The sequence below is a fragment of the Trichomycterus rosablanca genome, chromosome 20 (genome assembly GCF_030014385.1).
Source record: "Trichomycterus rosablanca isolate fTriRos1 chromosome 20, fTriRos1.hap1, whole genome shotgun sequence".
In the NCBI taxonomy this organism is placed as follows: domain Eukaryota; kingdom Metazoa; phylum Chordata; class Actinopteri; order Siluriformes; family Trichomycteridae; genus Trichomycterus; species Trichomycterus rosablanca.
The window spans coordinates 27,682,795-27,710,633 of NC_086007.1; the positions used below are offsets into that span (position 1 = coordinate 27,682,795).

Genomic DNA, 27,839 nt, shown 5'->3' on the forward strand with positions numbered 1-27,839 from the left:
GAACCATTACTAGTACCGGTACCACTCCAGTGGAAAAACGCTGATACCGGTGCTGGAGTTCAGATCAGATCATCAGCTCACCATCACATAGACAGAGAAACACATCATGACTCCTCTTATTAAAGATGGATGTGATTATATTAATCAGAATCGAGGGTTTGTGATGAGAACAAACGCCGCAGAGCTTCAGAATTAAAATAATTCGGCTTCACTCTCGTCTGAGAGCTTTTATTTATTTTATTTATATTATTGTGTGTTATAATAAAGCCGCTCCATCAGGAACCATTAAATCGTGTGGTGGTTTTTTAATGCTGACAGACAGTTTTGCTCTGGATGAATAATTAAATAATAAAATACAGAATGAATCTGATGCAGGACGGCAGTTAAAATCTGTTTTATTAAGAGGCCGAGTTTATACAAGCCAATTTCAGGGGCACGTTTTGGAATTTTATTAATTTCTTTAACTGTTGCTTAAGCGGTTGGAACACACAGTTTGTTTAAAAGTAATAATAAATTCTTTATAATTATTTTCTGGGTCAAAAATATACACACAGTCATGTGGAGGATTCATTCGACGGTGCAGATTAGATTTCCACATTTGATTATGATTAGGGCGGCTCGGTGGGTAGCACTGTCACCCTACAGCAAGAAGGTCCTGGATTCGATCCCCAGGTGGAGCGGTCCGGGTCCTTTCTGTGTGGAGTTTGCATGTTCTCCCTGTGTCTGTGAGGGTTTCCTCCGGGAGTTTCCTCCCACAGTCCAAAACATGCAGTCAGGTTAATTGGAGACACTGAATTGCCCTATTGGTGAATGGGTGTGTGTGTGTGTGCGTGTGTGTGTCTGCCCTGTGATGGACTGGCGCCCCAGTGTGTGTTACTGTGTGCCTTGCGCCCATTGAAAAGCTGGGATAGGCTCCAGCTTCCACTGTTGGGCCCTTGAGCAAGGCCCTTAACCCTCAATTGCTTAGACTGTATACTGTCACAGTACTGTAAGTCACTCTGGATAAAAGGCGTTGGCTGAATGCCAGAAATGTAAATTCTCATTGATGTTTAATCTGTATAAAGGTGTAATTATATGTGTCGTATTTGTAAATTGGGGCGTCAGGGACAGTTGAAGCGTTTTCGGTACACGGAGGGAGACGTTAGGTGGCGTGCTGGCGTGTTGGAAGGTTTTGGTGCTGGTTTGACACTAATTAAATGTTTCTAAAAGCTTTGATTTATTTTCTGAATCTTAATTTCCGTGACCCGGATCAGTCGGGATAAAAGACGCTGAGATGTTGAGATCGTTTGTTTTACAGCCACACGTCCACTTATAGGAAGACCTATAAAACACACGGATACAGTTGCACACTGCAGTGTGTGTATGTGTGTGTGTGTGTGTGTGTGTGTGTGTGTGTGTGTGGTTTAGGATATGGAATGTAAGTGCCCCGCTGAGACGCACTCCAGATCAGACGTGGAGCATCAGAACCTTGTGGTCGCGTCTGTCAGTGCTTGTTACCGTCCCGCCCCCACCAAGGACAACATGACACGTGTGTTGTACTGATCGACCGCGGCGGGCGAGCGCTACGTTCCGTTTCAGGTGACGGGACTCGCTTTTAATTAACGGGACACAGAAGAAGGGGAGCAGGGCGTGTCTAGTCTAATCATGTATACCGTTAAGTCTGTACAGATCTGAAATGTATCCACAGAATCGTCCAGGGTTCGAATCTCAACTGTGTTAAGTCTGCATGGACATGAAGTGGGGCAGCCAAACAGCCTAGCCATTGTGAGGTGGATCGTCAGTGCACTCTTAGTGCTGGTCCCAAGCCCAGATGCATTAAGTATCCAAAGCAACTTACAGCACTGTGACAGTATACAGTCTAAGCAATTGAGGGTTAAGGGCCTTGCTCAAGGGCCCAACAGTGACAACCTGGCAGTAGTGAGGCTTGAACCAGCAACCTTTCTAGTCCATTACTAGTCCAGTACCTTAACCACTAGGCTACAACTGCCCTGGTACAGTTGCTGGTTAGAGCCGTCCTTGAGTTCTGGGGTTCAAATCCCAGGCTGGACCTACTTTATATGAACCAAGTCATTATGAAGACACACATCAGTGCACCCTTAGTGCTGATCACAAGCCCGGATCAATTACAGGGTTGCATCAAGAAGGGCATATGACGGCCAGATCCGCTGTGGTCTGAAGGGACAAAATATCGGAAACCTAGTGTCCAATTGGGTAACATCTAGATTTGAACGTCCAAGCAAGAGTGTAGGATATTTACTAGGCAAGAAATTGGAAAAATATTGTCCAGCCAGCTAAACATTTAACATATCAGGTGCTCCCATTAGGGGGCGCCACAGCAGATCATTCATCTGCATATTTGATTAGTCTGTGGTTCTTGGAACCATCACTGAAGATACACAGGTTCCTTTTGTGCACGTCGGTCGCTTTGCACCTTCTCTCTGTTTCCAAAAGGGAACAGAGCCCTAAAAATAGGTGCACCTTATATAAGCTGTAGGTCGGAATATTCGGACACGGTGGATAGGTGCTGCGTGGTTTTATGTAGGGCGCCTATATGAGGAGTAAATTCTAAAAGCGCTGCAGCGGTGGCGAGTCAGTGGATTTAGTCGTACCCGGTGTTGAAAGGCAACAAATCAGCTGAATAACCAGAGGGCGACAAGGTCACGGGGTCACCGTGCCAATTCCGCAATCATGAATTAAAGATGCGGAGGGATGATTTACCCGGAGCACGAGCGTCCTCGGAGTAGCTACAGGGAGCAAGGACGGGATGGGGCGGGACGAGCCGGCGCATCTGCAACACTTACTGATGATTTTATGAACCGTGGGCGCCAACGAGAGCGCTGAAATGAGCGTCATCCGTAAGAATGCGTCTGTGCGTCCCGGGTTATAATTTATTTCCCGTAGCTCAGCTCAAAAATGAATATTTAGAAACACCTGGATGGCGTTCGGCCGCACAGGTAAACAAACGTCCGTCCCAGAACCATCGCCACGCCCGAAGCGAACCAGGTTCTATTGTGAGATGAATGTAGACGAACCACCAGCCGGGTGTGAAACGACTCTTTGATTGCTGTTCGCAGGGGCGCCGGTTATTGACGAATTGATCACGGATCGATCACGCCGCCTCCGTCACAGCGAGGCTGCTCACTCGCATATTAACAACCTGAATTATTTTTGTTTCCAGGACCTCCAGCGATGCCATTTGTAGGAGCGACGAGCTAGTACGGAGAGTAAGCGCACATTATGGTGCATTAGAAACCAGAGCGTTTAGCCGGACGGGATGTGAGGAAGATCTGAGGAAGTGGAAAACCGCGGTCGGATCGGCTAAGTGTCCGAGGACGTGCAGACCGATCGCCAATCAGATAAACATTTGATGTGTAAATATCTTGGAAACCGCCGTCCAGTCGGCTAAGTGCTCAGTGGACGTTTGTTTATCAGGCTGGACGGTCATTTCTGCCACAGATGATGTGAACTCAGTTCTGCTTTCTTTCACTGAACAATCGTTTTATACCTAGGCTAACTAACTAGATAACCATCCCGTGTCTAAATGTCAACCAGATAAACATCCAGTGACAGAAACCACGTAGCTAAACGAGACAGAAAATAAAAAGAACCGTCGGCTACAAACGTGTTAAATGAGCTTCCCATAAGAGTGGAGCCTGTTATAGCTGCAGAGAGAGAAGAACAACTCTGTATTACCGCCTATCGTTTCAGAAAGGGCTGTCCAACAAGCGTCCACATACTTTTGATCACAGTTCGTTTTATTGTTCACTAAACTGTCCAATAAGATCCGAGACTCTGAGACCGGCTCGCCGGCGGTGATTTTTAATATTTAATATTCGGCGTGTCGGAGCTACACGTGTCTCTCCTGTTGCCGTAAACAGAAGCCGTGTAAGCGTGTTCTCAGCGGGACTGAGCCGATCTGGTGCTGTGTTCCGGTTGATTAGTGTCACACACACACACACACACACCTATCCAACCACCCACCTTCCAAAGCCAATCACACCCCCCTCCCCCCTGAAGCCAGGATTACCGTGAACAGGCAGACGAAAAATAAATGACCCCACATACCATAAACATCAACACACATTAAAAAAAAAACATGTTTAACATGCGCCATACACCAAGAGAACAGTGCACGTCTGAATTCTTGAGCTTTAAAGTAAAGGGGTTCAATGTCTCCGTTATCCATCTACACTTGGAGACACTGCAAATCTCTCTACACTCCCGAGAAGAGGGCGAGTCTAAATTCTTAGATCCCTCTACTGAGGCAGCTGATCAGGTGTGGGGAGCAGGGCGGGTCACCAGGTTTAACTGATCACATGATTAACTAGAGGGAACATTTCTATCCTCATGGCAGTGGTCTTTTCCAGGATGCTATGGTCACCTGACCCACCATGGTTTCAGTGTGTCTGTGGGGATGAGAAGGTCTAGATCTAAGTTAGCATTCTGATTCCTCCCAAAGAGGTTCTGTGTGGTTAAACATCCACGTCCTTACAGACGTATCTCAGTACACAAGGGCGGAGTCATGCTGAAACAGGAAAGGTACTTCCCTAAACTGTACGTTTAAAGCTTTATAAATGACAGGTTAGCATGAATCATGAGGCTCGCGCTGATTCAGTGTTTTTCGGAGAGGGTACGTACGTGTGCGCTCATTCCAGGCAGATACGCCTCCAGCCTTCATCAGTCACCCCCTTAAAGGAGCGGCTCCCTCCACGGCAACCGTTACTGCGGCAACCGCAGCTCAAGACAGGCAGCATCCTCCTCCGACTCTCCGGCTAATTGTAAGCACTCCTCCCCCCCACCCCCCACCCCCCTCCCCCCTCCATCTCTCTCTCTCTCTCTCTTTCACTCATTCACGAGACCCCAGCGGACCCCACCCAACCCTCGCCGATGCTCCGCTCACCATGGCAACAGGCCAGAGAGGGGCGAGAGACACCGGGAGTGATGGGAGAGAGAGAGAGATGTTCTAACTCTATTAGTGCGTTACATGACCAGTAGTGAGTCATTTCTAATCCAGATGCAGCCAGATCTTCTTCCTACATCAGGCATCACATCACCTCCACACCCTCCACTCCGGGTCCAGCACCGAGCCTTGTGGGATTCATCTCTGTGTGTTAGCGCGAGGAGTGGTGCAGTGGATTCTGAACCCTATACAACGTACAGAATCCAACACCGAGCCATTTCAGCATTCAGGCGATTATTGCCTATAAAAATAAAATAAAAAAAATACATAAATACATAATTAATAATAATAATTATAATAACTACAAATAATAATAATAATAATAATAATAACTACAAATAATAATAATAATAATAATAATTACAAATAATAGTAATAATATTAATAATAAATACAAAAATAATAATAATAAATATAACTACAAATAATAATAATAATAACTACAAAATACAATAATAATAATTACAAAATATAATAATAATAATAACTACAAAATATAATAATAATTACAATAATAATAATAATAACTACAAAATAATAATAATAAATATAACTACAAATAATAATAATAATAATAACTACAAAATATAATGATAATAACTACAAAATATAATAATAATAATAATAACTACAAAATATAATAATAATAATAATAACTACAAAATATAATAATAATTACAATAATAATAATAATAATAACTACAAAATAATAATAATAATATAATGTACCAACTTTATTAATAATAATAAAAATAAATAACAATAATTTTAATAATATTAATAAAAAAAAAAATTTATCCAGATTTTATTTTTTTATTACCAGGTTCTAATGTTGGACTAGAAAAGTTCGGCTCGCTACTGACATTCCAGTTCATCTTAATGAGGTTTGAGATAAAAACTGTGCGCAGGTCAGTAGAGTAACTCTACACTCACCAAACATGTGTTTTAGGGGTACAAGCTGGAACAGAAAAGGCCCTTCCCCAAAGTGTTGTTTATTTTATTTTATATAATAAAGTAAGCTAGCAGTGAGCATGGACAAAATACCTAAACCGCCTTAGTATGAGGGAAGAGTTCGTCTGTATAGTTTATATAAATGTTTTATAATAGATTTTATATTTATATGAGCGTGATGTAAAGATTAAGGTACCCAGTGTGGGCGCGTACACACACCCAGTGCAGTCGGGATGAATCGGAACTCTCCGCTCTAATTGGACGACGTGTGGTGTGAGAAAGCGTGAGAAGCAAATAATTGGTGTGTGGAAGGACGTCTGTACGACGATGACTAACACTTCTGTCATCGTGAGTGTGTGTGTGTGTGTGTGTGTGTGAGTGTGTGTGTGTGTGTGTAGGGGGGTGATTTTACATCATTATAAGTAAATGAAGAAACATGAACGGTTTAGGGAAGTCCCTGCTGCGTGGGCGGCTAATGTTGACGTCACTGCTGGAGACGTAGCTTAATGAGCACAATTTGAACACTGATCTTATCAGCTTCAAACGGAACGTTTTTGTTTTTGCACTTTTCCCTCAGTTTAGTCGTATCCAGTTCCCTTCTACTGCTGCAGACCTCCAGTCTTCCTCCATGCCCCCTCCGACACGTGTGCAGCACCTGCACCAGGGTTCATACGGAGATCCGTAACGCGCATGGAGAATCAGTTATCCCCCGTCTCTGTGCAGCGCCATCGATCAGCCAGCAGAGGGCGTAATTGCAGCACTTATGAGGAATCCCCCCGATATTCACAGCCTTGGACCAGCCGATTAGTGTCTGTATAGGCGCCCGACCAGCTGATAGCACAGCTAGAACAGGGTTTCAACGAGAAATAATTATAATAATTACATAAGCAAATTTAACCGGCACATAAAACAAACTTGTACACAAGCGCCCCCTTGTGGAGGCTTTACATTACACATCGTAAACCACAGTAGGACCAGATTGTCACCATTTTTATCGCTTGAAAAAATGTTATGAATGTAAACATTTTACTGGAAGTGTAGAACGAAGCTCAGACGCTTTTCCTTCTAACGTGAACTGTTCATCCGATGTGGAATCATCTCCACTTTACCATAATCCTCCCATTAGCGAAGGAAAACCACAACGTCCATCGAGGATGCATCAGCCGGCCTCCCCCGAGGAGACCGAATCCACTTTACACTAGAGATGGATCCAACCACGAGCTACCAACACACACACACACACACACATTAATAAAATACTAAAAATGAGATGTACTGACTAGAGCTGCTGTTCCAAATAAGTATGTGAACTCCTGACCATGAGCTTGTGGGACATCCTACTCCAAAACAGTTGTAGCTTAGTGGGTTGAGCTTTGGGCTATCAACTGAAAGGTTGAGAGTTTGAATCCCAGCTCTACCATGCAGCCACTGTTGGACCCTTGAGCGAGGCCCTTAACCCTCTCTGATCACAACTTCTAATAAAGTTTAAGGGGCGGGTGTATAAATGACAAACATTCTAAAACTAAGAATAGGAATATAGACTGGCTCACACCTGCCCCCCATCCTCCCTCTGTGGCTCTAACAGCACAAGAGTTTGGAGTGTGTCGGGTAATTTGTGCTCAATGAGTCAAGACGGCGTTCGAGAGGTCAGGCACCAACACACAACCAACGTTCCAATTCATCCCAGCGGAGTTCAGTGCGGTTAAGATCAGGACTTCTGGGTCCAGACCCTCCACTCCAAACCTGTCGAACCGAGTCTTCATGGAGATCCGCTTAGTGCACGATGACAGTCATGCCAGAACAGGAACTGGGCACTCCTTAAACTGTTGCCATATTGTTGGGAGGTCTGCAGAAGGAATTGGATACGACTCACAAAAGTGTTCATACCCCAACCGTTGGCGCCACCAATTCTGGCCCCTGAAACAACTGAGCTCTGACGTTTGTGCTCCTGCGTTATTCTCCCAAAAAAAAAAAAAAAAAAAAAAAAAAAAAAAAAAAAAAAAAAAAAAGTACACGAGCGCCCCCTTGTGGAGGCTGGACACAACATATTGTAAACCACAGTGGGACCGGATTACCACCATTTTTATTCATTAAGTTTATTATTAATTATTATTAATCAAGTTTATTTCGTTTTGTGTTTCGATTAGATGAATTCCTCAAAAGTATTTGAGGAATACTTTTGAGGAATTCCCCCCCCCCAATCCACCGTTAGCACCACCAATTCTGGCCCCTGAAACAACAGAAATGTTTTCAGTGTCGTTCCTGCAGTGTGACTTTGGTTGTCGCCCTTTACCAATAGGTGAAACCAAACCCACTGAACTGAGCTCTGACGTTTGTGCTCTTCAGATCCGAGCTTCTTTATGAATTCTTTACGGATTCTTGACATTTGACTTCATTTTGATCTGCGCTTCGGTCTGTACCATAATGACAGACCACACAAAGGAGCTTATTATCATTATAATAGCTTATAAAGTCATTAAAGCAGCTGATTCACACAAAGCTGCTCACTGACGAGAAGTCTGAATATTTTTACCACATCACTGTGACTAAAAGAAATTAAAAAAGGAAGAAAAACGATGAAGGAGCAAAAAAGATGAAAACGAAAACATGCAAACTCCACGGACTGCTCCACCTGGGAATCGAACCCAGGACCTTCTTGCTGTGTGGCAACAGTGCTACCCATCGAGCCAACAATATTCGAGGGGCTGAACAAGGGCACTCGGGTGGCGCTGCAGTAAAATACACAAGCCCACTACTGTTAAGATCTGGGGATCCAAGGTTCGAATCTCAGCTGTGCTATTGGCCGGTCGGGCGTGTATGTGGCTGAAACATCCCGTGCTGTCGGGAGGGAAACAAGAGGGTGGCGTCAGGAGGGGAATAGGGTGTAAAAATAAAAACACGCTAGCACACCAGAGCTGACATTTCGAACTCGTTGGTTCAAATCTCAGCTCGGGTCGGACGGCTACATGAACAATGATTGGCTGTTGTTCATCCAGGGTGGGAGCAGGACAGGGACTCATAACTGATCCAATTACGACCCCAGCTGGCTGATTGATGGCGCCTGCACAGAGCTGAGGAATAATGCTGATCAGGATGTGGCTCTCCGTGCACAAAGCTGATCCACGTATGAACTCGCCCCGTGCAGGTTAAAAGATGCAGTCGGGTACTGCGCAAGTGTCGGAAGGGGTGTGTATCAGTTCGCTCTTCTCAATCGGGACGGGGGTCAGCACCAGTACAGAGGGAGCGTAAAGCAATCGGGTAAAACTGGACGCGCTAAAAATCGGGAGAAAAAAAATATGAAAAATATTTTTAAAAAAGAGTCCGCATCTGCCGTGGCGACGCCTAAATACCGGAGCATCCGAAAGAAAATAATAAATAAATCAATAAAAATGTAAGAGCTGAATACAGAGAACGACTTTATTATAAACAATAATAAACAATAATAACAGAGCAGGTAACGTTCAGAACTATGTACATATTTATTTATTTAAAGATGATTTAATTCAGTATAGTACAGCTCTATAAACATCTGACATTCATAAATCACCACAGATCGTTACGCAGCGTGGATTCATGCCGCCACAAAGCGTAGACGTGATGAAAGGTACGTCCCGACCACAGTCCGAAACTATTGTAAAGATGGTTAAATAATTAGAAAAATAATCTGATAATCTGACGTGTTGGTTTTGGTCCCTAATTACAGAATAAATACAGATTACAGGGGAAAGAGGCACAGAACCTCATCCGTACAGAGAAATTAATAATGCAATCGTGTAGAGCGAAGAACCTCCGACGTCTGTACAAACATCTACATTAATAATAATTTAACACAAACCGCACAAATAAACGATCAGCAGCTCAGAGCCGGGGCTGAAGAACATGCTAATGAGAGAGAAACTACAGCTGTGATGATGAGCAGTGACGAGCTTTAAAGAACCTTCACATATCAACCAAACATGGAACCTGGAGTCCAGGAGAGCTAACACTTAGACTCGGCCTCCTTATAAAGCTGCTGCTTCTCATAATATGAGGAGTAATCCTCACCGTCCGAGTCCTGATGATAATACAGAGACACACAGTGAGAGTCAGAACAGGATGGATCCATTATGATTCCACTATTTTATTATATAAACAGATAAATAAAGCATTAAAACCAGATACTGAGAATATAATAAATATATATACATTAAAAGATGAAATACTCTACCACAAAAACCAGCTCACAGCATCCAGACCTGTGTTTTTCTGAGCGTTTACATCCACACTCCCCCCTGTGAACAGGATTTTTTTATTTAGACGTGACCAGGGTTGCACAAACTTTTGCATAATAATAACAAACAATTGGAGTGTTTCCACACACACCCCCCCCTCCACATCATGTGAGAGACTCTCTTACCCATCAGCGACCTCTATAGGTGAGTGATGGTCGAGGTGCAGCGTTTTGAAGGCGGGGGAGCAGCACGGACAGCAGATTCTCATCAGCAGCACCAGAGTGATCAGAGCCGACGGAAAGAGAACGAAGAGGGCCAGCACGGCCACGTCCGAAAACCTTAATCCTGCTTCTGATACAGAGAGGAAATAAATATGAAATATTACATAATAATAATAATAATAATTAATTAATAATCACCAGAATAAATAATAATAATAATAATTAATAACCACCAGAATAAATAATAATAATAATAATAATAATAATAATAAAAATAACCACCAGAATAAGTAATAATATTAATAATAATAATACTACTAATAATAATAATATAATAATAATGGTTATACTACCACTACTGCTACTAAAAAATAATAATAATATTTATAATAATTAAATTAAAGAATAATAATGACAATAAAAATAATAAATACATATAAATAGTCACAAGCAAGTAAGAAAAGCTTACTTGCTTGTGACTTATATACAGCTATAACTATATATATATAAGCTATATACAGTGTATCACAAAAGTGAGTACACCCCTCACATTTCTGCAGATATTTAAGTATATCTTTTCATGGGACAACACTGACAAAATGACACTTTGACACAATGAAAAGTAGTCTGTGTGCAGCTTATATAACAGTGTAAATTTATTCTTCCCTCAAAATAACTCAATATACAGCCATTAATGTCTAAACCACCGGCAACAAAAGTGAGTACACCCCTAAGAGACTACACCCCTAAATGTCCAAATTGAGCACTGCTTGTCATTTTCCCTCCAAAATGTCATGTGACTCGTTAGTGTTACTAGGTCTCAGGTGTGCATAGGGAGCAGGTGTGTTCAATTTAGTAGTACAGCTCTCACACTCTCTCATACTGGTCACTGAAAGTTCCAACATGGCACCTCATGGCAAAGAACTCTCTGAGGATCTTAAAAGACGAATTGTTGCGCTACATGAAGATGGCCAAGGCTACAAGAAGATTGCCAACACCCTGAAACTGAGCTGCAGCACAGTGGTCAAGATCATCCAGCGTTTTAAAAGAGCAGGGTCCACTCAGAACAGACCTCGCGTTGGTCGTCCAAAGAAGCTGAGTGCACGTGCTCAGCGTCACATCCAACTGCTGTCTTTGAAAGATAGGTGCAGGAGTGCTGTCAGCATTGCTGCAGAGATTGAAAAGGTGGGGGGTCAGCCTGTCAGTGCTCAGACCATACGCCGCACACTACATCAAATTGGTCTGCATGGCTGTCACCCCAGAAGGAAGCCTCTTCTGAAGTCTCTACACAAGAAAGCCCACAAACAGTTTGCTAAAGACATGTCAACAAAGGACATGGATTACTGGAACCATGTCCTATGGTCTGATGAGACCAAGATTAATTTGTTTGGTTCAGATGGTCTCAAGCTTGTGTGGCGGCAATCAGGTGAGGAGTACAAAGATAAGTGTGTCATGCCTACAGTCAAGCATGGTGGTGGGAATGCCATGGTCTGGGGCTGCATGAGTGCAGCAGGTGTTGGGGAGTTACATTTCATTGAGGGACACATGAACTCCAATATGTACTGTGAAATACTGAAGCAGAGCATGATCCCCTCCCTCCGGAAACTGGGTCGCAGGGCAGTGTTCCAGCATGATAATGACCCCAAACACACCTCTAAGACGACCACTGCTTTATTGAAGAGGCTGAGGGTAAAGGTGATGGACTGGCCAAGCATGTCTCCAGACCTAAACCCAATAGAACATCTTTGGGGCATCCTCAAGCGGAAGGTGGAGGAGCGCAAAGTCTCGAATATCCGCCAGCTCCGGGATGTCGTCATGAAGGAGTGGAAAAGCATTCCAGTGGCAACCTGTGAAGCTCTGGTAAACTCCATGCCCAGGAGAGTTAAGGCAGTTCTGGGAAATAATGGTGGCCACACAAAATATTGACACTTCAGGAACTTTCACTAAGGGGTGTACTCACTTTTGTTGCCGGTGGTTTAGACATTAATGGCTGTATATTGAGTTATTTTGAGGGAAGAATAAATTTACACTGTTATATAAGCTGCACACAGACTACTTTTCATTGTGTCAAAGTGTCATTTTGTCAGTGTTGTCCCATGAAAAGATATACTTAAATATCTGCAGAAATGTGAGGGGTGTACTCACTTTTGTGATACACTGTATATATAAGCTAAATAAATAATAATAAAGTATATTAAAGTATAATAAAGTAAACAGATAAAATAAACCAGGCGTGTGTCTTCTCACTCTTGGGGCTGATGGTGAGGATGGTATCCGCCGGGGGTCCGTGGACGTCGGGCGGGTTGCGTACAGCGCAGCTATAGGTGCCGTTATCAGTTAACGTGGCGTTCAGCAGCTGGATGCTAGCATCGTTGCGGGCGGGGTTACCCGACCACTTCACCCGCCCCTTAAACTGGCCAACTTCTGGGGGGTACGGCACCGAAAAGAAGTGGAAGAACTGAAGAGAGACAAACGACACATCGGGGTTATATTTACATCATAATTAATCAACCAATCATTCATCTTTAATCATCACTGCTTATTTAGAGCGGTAAATCCATCTACTGGCAACAAGAGGTCCGCGGTCACTGCTGTCCGAATCCTGTGTTCATGATGCGCCATACATTACTAATGAGAGACAGAGCTGGACTGCAGGCAGGCCAGACAAGCACACACACTCCATCATCAGCTACGTTCTTGTAGCTAAATGTTTGGGCACTGATGCCCCCCGTACCACGACGTTACAGCCTGAATAGTCTTTCTTCATCGATTTCTCCTGATAACAAGCTGAAACGTGGGCAGCAAATGTCTTGAAGTCCATCTGAGATGAGATGAGCTCAGTCCCAGAGTGTCAGGCTGCAGTTCGTGATGCAGCGGTGAACCGTGTTAAGTAATCACGGTAATCCGAAGTGCCCTCGAGCTCATGAGGCTACATTTATCACAGTAATGTGACGGTTTAAACCTTGGTTCCTGGCCTTGCTATTCACAGAACACGATTTCTCCAGATTCTCTGAATCATCTCACAGTGTTGTGTACGGTAGATAATAAAAGTCCTACATTATTTACAGGTTTGCTATGAGAAATGCTCTTTTTAAACAACTTTCTCACTAAGCTTGGAACAAAGTGGTCTTGATTTCTATGCATTAAAGTGGTGTCTATATACTTTCGCCCCCTTTTAAAAAGCATTTTTTGGTTTGTATTTAAAAGTAGTTTGTAATTACCTCTACACGAGCGGGTGGACCGTCTGGCCGAGGCGGGGCGGTCCGACAGAGCGAGACTGAAGAGGACCGGTGACGCGTCCTGTAATTGTTCAATGACATTTAATAAAGCAGGAGTGGAAGCACGTCGGGGGAGCCGGATACGGAGCGAGTGAGGAGCTTTATGGCCTGTAAACGTTTATCTGATGGACCGAGACTGAGAGAGGAAACTGACCTGTCCACTGTGGACATCAATAACACTGCAGTTCCTCTCATGAACACTAGTGGGTGCCACAACTGGCTTCAAATCTCAACCATACCATCATATAGCACTAATATTTGATTGTACGTTGCTCATTTCTTACCTCCATCAGTACTGGTACAGTATACAGTCTAAGCAATTGAGGGTTAAGGGCCTGGCTTAAGGGCCAAACAGTGGCAACCTAGCAGTGGTGGGGCTTGAACCAGCGACCTTCTGATGACTAGTCCAGTACCTTAAGCACTAGGCTACAACGTCTCAGACTTTGGTGTGTGTTTTAGGTTAGGTGATTTAGGTGGGTCGCATAAAGCACAGCTTACATTTCCAATAGGAGACACCTCTGGACTGCAGGCAGGCCAGTCAAGCACATGCACTCTGTCGTGTGTTTTGCTGGGAGATCCATTAGCATCTAGAGTCAATCTTCAGTTTTCATCATTCCAGAAGTTTCAGGATGAATGTTTCACTTCAGTTCAGCAGTTTAGACCTAGGGTTGCAGCCAAACTAGTGTTTATATGGGCACAGAGACGTGTAATGAGGAGTCAGCAGGCCGTTAATGGAACAAAGAAGTGTTTCCTCTAATCATTCAGTCGCAGAAATCATTTTAACCTTCAGCAGCATGAACGTTCTCATCACTCAGCTGTGACTTCAACACTCCAGTAATGCTGTTATGATGTCTCAGTGATGATGTCATAACACTGACCACATGAAACCTCATCATGAAGCCAGCGATGATCAGATTATATAACACGATCCACCTAAACTCAATTATTCCAGGAAAATCAGTTCTGAAAACAATTCATTCTGAATAATTCTTAATAATCGGAGCTTCATTACGACTGAGTGAAGAGAGCAAAAAATCCTCATTAACATAATCATTAATTAATACAGTGCCGACTGAGAACAAGAACTAACAGGATTAATTAATATGAATAAGAAAAATGACACTGATCAGGTCAAACAAACGTGATGGAGAGGAAAACACAAACGCAGAGACGAATTTTCCTTTAATACGACCATGACATCATCATATTCCTACCACTGCTCATTAGGGAGAGTGGCTGTTTGACTGAGTGCTTCTTATACACACACACACACACACACACACACACACACACACACACACACACACACCTGCAAATATACAGAAACACACCTGCAGACACAGAAACACACCTGCAGACACACACCTGCAGAAACATAGACACAGACACACACCTGCAGACACAGACACACACCTGCAGACAAGCAGACACACACCTGCAGTCACAGACACACACCTGCAGACAAGCAGACACACACCTGCAGTCACAGACACACACCTGCAGTCACAGACACACACCTGCAGAAACACACACAGACACACACCTGCAATCACACAAAAACTCACACACACACCTCTTCAAACATCCACATATACACAGTGTATATACACATATTAGAGTGACTTTATATTCCTCATGTTCACACTAAACTATTTACTCATTTACACACAGCGAGTCTCTTTTACTTTAATATTTCACTACATTCTGTTCCTCAGCTATTCACACACATTTACTCTCTCTCTCTCTCTCACACACACACACACACACACACACACACACACACACACACAGACCTGTTAATGGCAGGCCATTGAGTTCCTTCGCTTACATCTCACAAATCAATAAAAGTGGATGAATATTTAAAGGCGTGGCATATTTAACAGAGATTTATGCCGCCCAGCAGCTCGGACTCAAACCACGCTGATAGCAGCAGCAGCTCCAGTGAATTCATTTCTGTTCCCCTCCGAGACCCCGTCTGTAACTGAAACTAGTATTATTCACCTACAACTCACACCCCGATTCTATAAGCACATCAGTATTATGATGCGTGTTCAGGTTCACGCTGACCAGCAAACGTTCAAAAGCCTGGGGAAGGGAACGATGTGGGGCTCTGGGTACAAGTGGAACGCTGCAGGGCTGTAGGAACGGATGACCTTAAGGTTTTAGGAACAGAGGAACAGTGTTTGGAACTAAATAAAAATGAATGGCAGGGCTTAGACGGTGAAGTTTCAAGGCTTTGGGTTCATCAGGAGGAAAGGTGTGCCGGCGTCTCCATGCTCCCCCTGCCAGCCAAACTAGGTCATGGAGGAAGGTACGTCTCCAAACAGGGGGCTCTAAATACACATACAGCATCTACCCCAATACATAATGGGTTATTTTATTTTAAATTAAATGATAGAATGACAGGAATATTATAGAGCAGTGGGAACCCAGCGTACTGGGAACATTGGTATGACTGGTTGAATCAGTCTAATGACTAATTAGCCGAGCAGATCTGCTCAGGTCAAACAAGTTGCGGAGCTTCTTTCTCTTTCTTTTCTTTTCTTGTTCACAGATCCGGTGTCCTAACACGCCCTTCTGATTAAAGATGGCTCGGTTGGCACGTGATTCCATCACCCACACTTTAGACGAGCTGAGTCACGCGGAATGAAATAAATCTTCATGCCCGCGTCCCGCGTGTTAAACAGCTCGGGTGAATAATTCACATGAGGTAAGTGGCGTGAGCGCTTTTTTCCCAGCAGCCTCTTGGCAACATCGCTCAACGCGCGTTCATAAAGTCGTTCTTTTATATCGAGCGCTTTCACAATGACGGATCTCACATCATAGTCAGGGTCATATATATTTACAGAACGTGTAAATTAGTATATTAGTTACGGTACTGGACTAGTAATCCTAAAGTTGCCTCTGTTGGACCCCTGAGCAAGACCCGTAAATCTCATTAGTATGAAATGTGTCTTAAATCCTGCAAACATACAATAATGTATACAGCTCATAATGTCCTCAGTTTCACCCCCTATGATGCGCTAAACCCCTGACCAATTAGAATTGGTCTAGAATTTTATCATGTGACCACTACCACTTAAACACTGGGTTCAAATCTCGCGTGCTATCAGCCAGTCGGGCGTCCACACAGACACGATAGGCTCTGTCTGAAATAGCCTAGCCATAGGGAGGTGCACTTGTCAGTGCGCTCTTAGTGCAGGTCCCATGCCCCGATATAACCCAGACAGACAAGTGTTCCAAAGAAAAACAATTTAGGGAAGGCCCTTTTGTTTTCCAGCTTGATCATGCCCCTATGAGGTCCGTAAGATGTGGTTTGAAGAGTTTGAAGACCTGCACCCCAGAGTCCTGATCTCGACCCAAATAAACACGTTCAGGATGGTGAGACATCAGCGCCCGACCTTACAAAGGATCTTTCAACCAAACGGGCACAAATTCTAACAGACACACTTCAAAACCTTCCCAGAATGCACAGTATGAGTTCTGGCTGTGGGGGTTTCAACTCCATATTAACGCCCAATGCTTTGAAATTGGATGTTGTACATTCATGCTCAAGTGTGCACATACTTTTGGCCACCCAGAGTAATTCTGAACTCACTGTGTGAGGAGGGCCGCCGTCCGGGGGTCTGTAGGACCAGTCCACTGACATTTTGCTGGTCAAACGACTCGTCGAGGTGAACGAGCAGGACAGAGTGACCGTCTCTCCTCTCACTGCGTTTACCTCGGCGGTGGCGGTCACGCTGATGCAAGAGGCCGGAGTCGGATGCAAGACTGCGAAGGAAAAGGAAAACATGAATAAGTCTGAGCTAATTCTACAGGGTCCTCATCGCTGACATGAACTAAGATGTTCACCAAGCTCCTGGACGGATGTTTTTAGCATTTTCCCCAATTTTTCCCCCAGTTTAGTCATATCCAATTACTGATTTGCAGGCCTCCACTCCTGACCGAGGAGACGAGTGCAGTAGCCAACTGCATCTTTTTACCTGCACCAGGCGGGTTCATACAGAGATCCGTATCGCGCATGGAGAGTCACGCAATGCTTTTTGTGATCGGCCGGCTGGGCATCTTCACGGACATGTTTACGCCCAATGTTTCCTAGTGGTATTATTAACCACTGCAATTAATACTATTATTATTAATAATACTAATAATACTAATAATACTAATAATACTAATATTAATAATAATAATAATAACGATATTACAACTAATCATAATTAATAAAATAGTAGTAATAGTACACCGTAATAAAAAACGAGAACATAGCTAATTAATTATTCGTAATGCAACTATTAATTTATATAAGTTACAACAATTAAAGTAATAATAATAATAATAATAAAACCGTTTTTAAAGTTGATTTCGTTTATGCAACTGCAGACAATATTTTCATTAGTCTTTAATCACGTCCTTCTTCTATATTATATAACAGACTTAAATTAATCTCAACTATCCCCGTCCGCCCTGTATAAGGGCACTACAATGTACTAATAAATAACGTATCAATACACGCTACCTAGTGCACTTCATCTACACTGTAAAGTAATTTGGGACGTACCCACACATGCTTCCGCATTAAAAGCAAACAGACCTGCGTGAATGTAAATAATGAGGTTTATGACATTTTATTATCCATTAAACTGCAGTTAAATACCAGAGTAAACACACGAGCTGTCATAAATCAGCTCAGAAGATTATTCACTTAAAATCACTTAAAAAAAACAATAAACTAAAACGCCATTTTGTGATCACAACTTTACTTAACAGGTTGGAATAAAAACCGAAACTCTTACCAAAGGTGATAAATAATCCGAAATAAAGTCCATTTACTACAACATTTCGACCCGATTTCCTTAAATCCATGTTATAAATAATGAAAAGAGATATATTAAAGTTTCCTTAAAGGGGATTTTCACGTCAAAGTTTTGGTACGTCCATGTTTCACCGATGTGTGAAGTGCGCATGCGTGGCTACATACCTGTTCGACAGGTGTTTGTTTGGCAGAGAGGCAGGTAATAATAAAAGTGCGCACCAGATAGGTGAACCTGATAAAGTGCTCACTGCAGGTGTTTGTGGAGGGAAAGTGTTATTTATTAGGTACACATAACATACAGAAAAAACTTAGTGGGTATACAATTACTGACTGTAGCTCATCTGTTGGTGTGTGCACTTTGTCACCCAACCCCACCCCCCTCACACATGCACACACACATTTATCAATCAAAAGGAACCCCTATATTGTGTGTATTATTTTTATTTGGACAAAGAAGTGTGTGGTTGCTGGTTCAAGCCCCACCACTGCCAGGTTGCTGCTGTTGGACCCTTGAGCAAGGCCCTTAACCAATCCAGTAGCCAATCCACCTAGACATGTTTTTGGGAGGTTGATGGAAACCAGACTACCCAGAAAAAAACCTACACAGGCGTGGTGAGAACATGCTGTACTCCTCACAGATATTAAACAAAGCTATGGATTAAGCCCAGGTCACTACAGCTGTGCGACACCAACACTACCAGCACAACCCCTCATACACCAGGGTCCTGAGGTTTGGTCCTTGTCATGTGTTATGGTGGATTGGCTGCTGTGAATAGGTGCAAGTGTGTGGAACAGGTGAGTGTGGAGCCCTGAGATAAACTGGTGCCCGGTTCCAGGTGCCTTGGTGCCAGTTCTTGACCAGGCTGAATCGGTTGGCTTAGCAGACCGGTATGTCTATGTTTGCACATCATGAAACGTTAGGTGTGGGAAGAAATCATGGAAAGCCATAAAGATCGGAACTGGACGTCAGTTCGGGCTTTTATTTCTATTTAAATGAGATCTTTGTTCAGGAAACATTGTGAGTTTGTTCTTCTCTGTATCATTTTTCCTTTACTGCTCTACCGCTCTCCCTCCATTCTTATTTTCCCATGCGAATACACCATCGCCCATTCATCCTCGTCTTGTTACCATGCCAACAGATCCTGGTTACAGAGCGAGGGAAGTGTAGAAGTATGGGATGAGAAAATATAATAAGGAGGATGTGAGTTCATGTCTTAAATAAACCTCTGCGTTAGAATGGAGCGTAGAGTTGTAGCCAGGGTACCATAAAATGCTCCGACCTCGCTTCTTAAGACCTGAGTGACTTTAATAAGGACCAAAACGTTATGGCCAGACGACTGGGTTGAAGTATCTCCCAGATCCGTCTGTACATTAGGGGCCGGTGGGGCCCTATGCTGTTATTCAGTGTAACAATATATAAATATTTTTTTTCTTAATAGCTAATATTGATGTTCCAGTATCACTGTCCGATAAATCCCAAACATCTTTCTGTACCTGTTACGTAAAGGCAAGTACTTCTCTTAGCAGACTTCGTTTGTGTAACACTTGTAGAAAAATTCCACAGGCGTACATTAAGATGTTTAGTAAACATTGTTTACGTTATCGGCATTGCTACGCAGCTAGCCATAGTCATCATGGTTTTGTTAGTTATTACTAATAAATTCATTCATGGATTGGTGGAGTTGGATAGAAAAGTTATGGACACATTTTGTCCAGATGAAAGATGGTGGTGCGTCTTTTCTTTTTAAGCACTGATCGTCACTGGTAGGCATTGTGTACATTATTACAGCCGTGTTATTTTGGTCTCAGACCACAATGATCGTTACTGCTCCATATTTATTTGTTTATTAGGATTGTAACGTGATGTTTTACACACTTTGGTTACACTCATGACAGGACAGGTAGTTACTGCTTACACAAGATTCATCAGTTCAAGTTTAATATCAAACACAGTCATGAACTATTTAGTGTCTCCAGTTCACCTCACTTACGCCTTTGTACTGTGGGAGGAAACCGAAGCTCCTGGAGGAAACCCACACAGACACAGGGAGAACATGCAAACTCCACACAGAAAGGACCCAAACCCGGACAGTAAGGAAGCCACCGTGTCACCCTTACTGCTCCATAACTAGTTTTTACTGTGATGCTCTATAAGAAGGTAATAAAGCCGTCGTCTGAGATGAAACTGTGTTATTGGTGTTGTCGCTCATATTCCTCTCTCCACTTCTGCTGTACATTAACGTGAGCGTTTGTGACGTCGTGATGCGGTGCGTTTGTGTTCGGATTCACTGAGCGAGTCAGTTTGTTTGTAGTTTCGCTGACGTCTCTGGCACAGAAAGCCTGGTACAGAACAAAAAACTCTGTATGGGCGCTGACTGTCCCATCAATCAGTATTTGACTGGCGGTAACATTTACATTTTCAGCATTCAGCAGACGGTTTTATCCAAAGTGACTTACAGTACTGTGACAGTATATTATTTAAGCAATTGAGGGGTAAGGGCCTTGCTCAAGGGCCCAACAGTGACAACCTGGCAGTGGTGGGGCTTGAACCAGCAACCTTTTGCTTACTAGTCCAGTAACCACTAGGCTACAAATGCCTTAAGGTTTAAACTTCTTGTGGTGAAACCTTGCCATGTCAGTGCAGGATGTCAGCAAACCCACTGCAACTCAGATTTAAACAAAGTGGTTAACGGAAATAAATTAAATGAAACGAAACGAATCGAATCAAAAAATTCAGTTTATTATTATAAGTAAAATATCGAGTTGTGACCCTGAATCCACTCTGTATATGAGGCTGCTGAGTAAGCACGTGTTAGCCATTAGTCAGCGTGATTTGTTCTTGCCCGACTGCTCGCTCGGCTCGCTGAAGGTTTCGATGTTGATATATATCGTTTATATTTCTCTGAAGGTTTTGCTGACTCGCTCGAGCGGTGCAGCTCGTTTTGGTTTTGCATAAACCCCCCGAACCTTCGAGTGATCGCTCAGCGAAATGAGACAACGAGGAGAGAAAACGGTTACGGTACAGATCTGGTACAAAATCCGTCTGATGAGATGAAGCTGCAGGGTGAAATGTTCCTCCTGGTGCGTCTCTACTCCAGGTAAACGATGTACATGCGTCCGGTCATTCACATTACCTTCTTCCCAGCTCCCATCGTAACTCTAAATTGCCCCTGGATGTAAGTAGATAAATAATCTGGTGCCCGGTTCAAGGTGTGTTTCTGCCTCTGCCTGGTGGTTCTGGGTGCAGTGCTTACTGAAAATGAACTCATTTTGTCAGGTGTTGCTTAAAAACCTCACACAGAGAGTCACGCACTGATCTCCGTTATCCCCCGTCTCTGTGCAGCACCATCGATCAGCCAGCAGAGGGAGTAACTGCAGCACTTATGAGGAATCCCCCCAAAGAACCCGACAGCCACGACTGCATCCTGTCCACAAAATTTGTGGCTGAATTTTTATTCAACAGACAATTAAAATCAGCACAAAATTACATTATTTTATTTAAAAAAGAGAAGAGGGCGTGTCTAAATTCTTATTTCCCTTAAAATGCTCCTACTGAGGCGCCTTAATTCTGAGTGATGATCTGACCAAATAACGAGGGAGCGTCCGACGCCTCCTCAGCGCTGAAGATCAATCCCAGCATTCAGTGCGGCACAACTTTTCTCACAAAGAACTACAAACATGGCAGACGAATCAATGCGGAGCAACCAACGGAGTTCTCCTTATTATACGAGTGCCATTTATTTATAAATTGGGGCGTCAGTGACAGTTTAAGCGTTTTCAGTACGTTAGCTGGTCGATACTCTCAGACCCCCCTGAGTATGTATGTAAAGGCACCTGCGGACGTTCCAAGCGCATCTTCATTCACACGTTTAGGTCGATTAGCTAGCATAGAAAACAGAGTTAAACAAGACAATGCTCGATAGCTTTAGACAGATAAGCAGCGCTCACACACATCACACACTCCAGCCAGAGAGGGCGCTAGAGACAAACTAAAGAAATCATCGCTCTGTTTGAATCATCGTCCCCTCGATCACCACACCACAAGGTCTTTACGCTGATGTTGCAGCCGTTCCCGCTCCAGTCTCTCACTCGTCCGCCGCCGCCGTACGAACGTGGAAATGGTGAAGATGACGATCGCTAGGAGCACAGCGCCCCCGATGGCCACGGCAAGAATTACAATCTCAGATAGCGGAGCTGAAAAAGTGAAGAGAATAGAATTTACTAGTTAAACTTTATTGTATTATTAATTAATTACGTTTAAACATACTTTCTTTCAATGAATTTAATAATCTGTACGTGTCTGACCGACCTGAGGTGACGACTCGCAGCTGAACTTTCCCCACGTTTCCGTGGACGTCGGGCGGGTTCTTCACCTGACAGTTGAACGTCCCGTTGTAGCTGAACTTCACGTCCCGGACCGTGATGGAAGCGTCGCTCGATGAAATCTCACCCACGAACTCCACCTTGTTCTGAAAATGACCCTCGGTGGGAAGAAACGGCTTCACGTGGTAGTAGAACACCTCCGAAAAGAGAGCGAAACAGAAGATTAATGGGCACAAATTCCAACAGACACACTACTACATGTCCAACACATTTATGGTCAGGCATCCACAAACTTTTAACCATATAGTGTGTCAGATGATATAGTGTTAATTAGACCATCATTAGATACTAAATTGGCACAAATTCCCACAGACACACTACAACATGTCCAACACATTCATGGTCAGGTGTCCACATACTTTTGACCATATAGTGTTTATTATATGATTATTAGTAGGGCCTGACATCTTAAATGCTCTTTTGACAATCAGCACAAATTCCAGCAGACACACTTTAACATGTAGAACATGCTCATGGTCAGGTGTCCACATACTTTTGACCTTATGGTATTAATCAGATGATCATTAGTAAGTATTGAGCCCTGACTTTGTGAGTGCTCTTTGGACTGAATAGGCACAAATTCCTACAGACACACTACTTCATGTCCAACACATTTATGGTCAGGTGTCCATATACTTTTGATCACACAGTGTAAATAGAAAGTTCTGAAGCTTCACCACGAAGTATAAGGAACCAGACACACTGATACACACTGTGGGTTCCCTCTAGTGGCCGTGATGGAATCAAAAATCCACACACGAATGGACACTTGATGGACACACACCTACAAACTGATCTACAGAACTACACACACACACACACACACACACACACACACATACACACTGATCAGAAGCATCACCTACAGTCTCCTCATCGCCGGCTCGGAGTGGTCGGAAGCTCCAGGAGATGGTGAGGGACGAGCGCCTGACCGGGTACGAGCTCGAGAACGTGCACTTGAGTCGAACGTCCGTACCGTTCACCGCCTCCACGTGTCCTGATGTGTACACCTTAATCGCGCCCACACCGTGCCATCCTGCCAAGGGAGTGAGAGAGGGATGATAGTGATTATGTGAATAAACTCTCTCTATCTCACGTATTAATCCCCACCGAGAAAGTAGCATTGTTTACGCATCAGACACGCCGGCTTTCAACATGAACACATAATAGATTAAAAAATGATTTTATTGATGCAGAGAAAGAAATTTTAACATAAGATTGACTAATCTAGATAATCAGGGGTCGCACAAAACGCCTGCGTCCTATAAAAACAGTGTGTGAGTGAATGTAAATTAAACATGTGCATGTGGATTAGCTTTGCATTTAGCACTGCAGCAGAATTGCTATTTGTTGGTTTTAACAAGAATTAGGCATTTAAGTGCCTGACAGGTCTGCGTGGTCATACAAAAGTTCAGTTTAGCTTAAAGTTGCACAAATTATTTGGCCTTTTTAAACCTGGAATCGTGTCACTTCAAATATTCAACAATAGTCAATAATAGCTGACCAGCTAGCTAGATTATTAGCTCTGAGTTAGCTTATCTTTATCTTTCATTAAAAATAATGTTCGTGCCAGTGTAAATAAAGTGTACATTTTGTGTCTTAAATTACTTTAAACAGTAAAAAGTGGTGAAAGAAACAGAAACGCCGAGCTTTTTAATTTATATTTTATTTATTTAATTTCAAGCTACTTAATCGGCAAATGTACCGAATTTCAGGGCTGTGAGTCGATTCCAAAAAAGAACCGATTCTTCGATTCAGTCAATTAAAAATTGCGAATCGACTCTAAACTCAGTGACCCTGATTCGGATCACTTTCCGACATTCATTCAACTTAAAGAGCCACTTTATCCTGATCAGAGCAATTAAAGCAGCCAATCTACCTACCTACTGCAAAACGAGTATAAAGCACACACACAAGCACACACACACACACACACACACACACACACACATAATCTCTGGCTTTAGGAGGCTTAGCAGATGCTGAACTGCTGATGAATCAAATCTGCAAGTAAAAGCCGACCTGAGTGTTAATGATGTTCGTGTAGAGACTGAGTTAACACACACACACACACACACACACATACACACACTTGTACATACACTTGCAGATCCTGCCTAGTGCAGGGAAAACTTTTAAGTGCACCATCCATCACATTTTGTACTTTTAAATAACATATATGTGTACCAACAGTGTGTGTGTGTGTGTGTGTTTAATAAAATAAATCCAGTGAATTAAAGATTTTACTACATCCGGCTTCCAAGTTTCTTGTATATAGTTTCTTTGCTCTGGCGTCTTTGTGGAAAAACTGCAGAGGATCACAATCATCCTGTAACACACATATTCAGTAACAGTGGACGGGTAAAGATCATGTCACGTACACGTACCTCCATCCTCCACTGAACCACTGTCGGTCTGTGAATGTGGTGAGTGCTGAGCCCCGCTAGTGCAGGTTTGTACATCAGAAAGAAAACTTGTCATGCCTTGTAGGCACAAAAATGGTCTGGGTCCTTTCTGTGTGAAGTTTGGCATGTTCTCCCTGTGTCTGTGTAGATTTTCTTCGGGAACTCCGGTTTCCTCCCACAGTCCAAATACATGCAGTCAGGTTAACTGGAGATACTAAATTGTCCTTTGATGGACTGGTGACCTGTCCTGGGTTTTTGCTACCTTTCGCTTGGGGACTCGGACCCTGTGACCCTGACCAGGATAAACCGCGTGTAAAACAGACAGTGAATAAATGAATGACGTCAGCGTGCTTAGGTGAAGCATCAGTAAATTACGTTAACCCGCTAGTGCTGGGTTCGAATCCCCATAGGTGCTATCGACCGGTCAGGCGCCTACACACACACATGATTGATTTGGCGTCTTTCCTGTGGTGTGTTACTGGATTGTGCCCAGTGATTCTGGAAAAATGGATCCACCTCGACCCTGACCAGGATAATTCAATGGTAAATCATGTTTTGTACATCACTGCAGGAGTTCTGAACCACGGCGACACTGTGGTGACCCGCTGCTGCCCAGCTGACTCCTAAATATCAGAACCATTGCACCAGATCACAAAGGACTGTGCCAGGTGAAAGCGGGCGTCTCTTCCTTGGCACCCGGCTGAGTAATTCTTCCTCCGTCTGATCCGATTCTCCGGTCAGTGACGTGGTCGCAAGGTTCCAACACGCTGCTGTCAGGATTACAGGTCGAACTCAGAGAGGATTTCCTCGTCCTCAGGGTGCACAGCTCAGTAAACAATGTGCCATCTTAGTGCCACCCAGAATACCCACATGTGCCAGTCACCCAGTTCAGAATAACGTCCATCCTACAGTGGACATGGTACAGGGGTACACTTTAGATCTTCAAAATACCTGAGATCTTTAAACACCTCGGACCTTCAAAATACCAAGACAAAGACTCAACCTCTTCAGAACCACTACATGATGGACTCAGAGTTCCTCTTAGTTCAACACATCTGAGCAGACCTACAAGAACCTAAAACACCTAATCACAGATCAGCAAACACCTCAACCATTGCTGGAACATTTCTGAGACACCTGAGTGATTTTTTCCACATTTAAACTGAACCCTGAAGACCTCGACCAAACTTCAACACATCTGGACCAAGCTTCAGTGGGTGCAAAGCTTCCACGCTACATCTAGATCATTCCAGTAATTTTCCCGCTGTGTTATTCTGAGCACCGGCGGCTCCGGCGTGGAGGAAAGGGCGGTGACAGCAAAACACGACGGTAACCTGAAGGCACGCCGGAGCCGACGGTCATTATTCAAGTGCAGGAAGTCCAGGAAAACAGAAGACAATGGGGCAGCGACCAAACACCCACAAACACCGGAAAGATCATTAAAATCTCCACACCGCCGAGAGCAGATCAGAAGCTTCCTGAGACACGGGGGCAAACGATACGTCCAGAGCTTCATCCTTATCAGCAGATCTTCAGCTCAGGAGGCTGCAGAATACAAACCAGCTGTGTAATCCATCACTGACAGGTCGCTTCTGGGCGGCGGGGGTCACAGGGGTTTGAAAAAAACATTAATATAAGGTAGACACCCCTCAAAGTTATCAAGTTCAGGCTAGGTGCATTATAACAGCAATGCTTACAACTTTGTAGCAACAGTTTAGGGAAGGAACCTTCCTGATCCAGCTTGACTGTGTATTTACAACATACAATAATCTGCAATTTTCCTCCCAGTTTAGTCATATCCAATTCTCTGATGGTATTCCCTCTCTACTGCTGCAGACCTCCACTCCCTCCTTCAACATGTAGTACCGACCACTTCTTTTCACCTGCACCAGAGTTCATACGGAGATCCGTATCGCGCACAGAGAGTCACACCAATCTCCATTATCCCCCGTCTCTGTGCAGCACCATCGATCAGCCAGCAGAGGGCGTAACTGCAGCAGTTATGAGGTATCCTCTCTGAAACTCTCACCCTCAGATGCACCAATCAACGTCTGTATGGGTGTGCCACTAACCATCTAATCTAACCATTCATCCTGATCACAGTCCCGGTGCCACCTGGAAACACCACGCCCATAATCCTTATAATATAAGAGGTAGGATCAAATCAGAGTACACAGAAGGAGAAAGTACCAAACTCCTCACACACAGTGACCAGAGGCAAGATTTAAACCTGGGTCCTCAGGTCCCTAGTGTTGTGCAGCACCCACTTTACCTGCAGTGCCACCCTGTCTGTATCATCCAGATTCTTCCTGATCAGGGTCACTGTTTCCGGAGCCACCTCACAACACCAACTCTATCACACAGGCTGGCTGGGTTTGAACCCAGGTTCCAAAGAACCCTGGAGCTGTGCGGCACCTACTCTACCCACAACCTCACCCTGTTTGTTTCATTTAAAATACAAACATCTTGATTAGCATACCTGGAAAAACCATAGCAGACTGAAGGCTAGGTTCAAACCCAGGTCCCGATGCGCCTGCTTGTGTGCTGCACCCACACTATCATTTAGCCTGTGAGAATTTTACCTGATGTGAGGAGCGTGAGCAGCACCGGGAGGAGT

At 43.7% G+C, this 27,839-nt stretch overlaps 2 protein-coding genes across 2 annotated transcripts; both read right to left on the reverse strand.

Annotated features, from left to right (window-relative positions):
* Nucleotides 1-9,314: 9,314 nt before the first annotated feature.
* Nucleotides 9,315-18,565, reverse strand: mpzl3 (myelin protein zero-like 3). The gene is made up of 6 exons (XM_063016760.1): nucleotides 18,415-18,565; nucleotides 17,220-17,392; nucleotides 12,591-12,801; nucleotides 10,308-10,473; nucleotides 10,119-10,182; nucleotides 9,315-9,965 (listed from the first exon to the last, which is right to left on the reverse strand). Exons 1-6 carry the CDS (start codon nucleotides 18,482-18,484, stop codon nucleotides 9,891-9,893), a joined length of 759 nt encoding a protein of 252 aa, XP_062872830.1. The 5' UTR covers nucleotides 18,485-18,565; the 3' UTR covers nucleotides 9,315-9,890.
* A 3,349-nt stretch (nucleotides 18,566-21,914) lies between these two features.
* LOC134334289 (myelin protein zero-like protein 2) lies at nucleotides 21,915-27,356 on the reverse strand. Its single transcript, XM_063016529.1, has 4 exons — nucleotides 27,308-27,356; nucleotides 23,684-23,853; nucleotides 22,744-22,954; nucleotides 21,915-22,628 (listed from the first exon to the last, which is right to left on the reverse strand). Exons 1-4 carry the CDS (start codon nucleotides 27,354-27,356, stop codon nucleotides 22,465-22,467), a joined length of 594 nt encoding a protein of 197 aa, XP_062872599.1. The 3' UTR covers nucleotides 21,915-22,464.
* Between the last annotated feature and the right edge of the window lie 483 nt (nucleotides 27,357-27,839).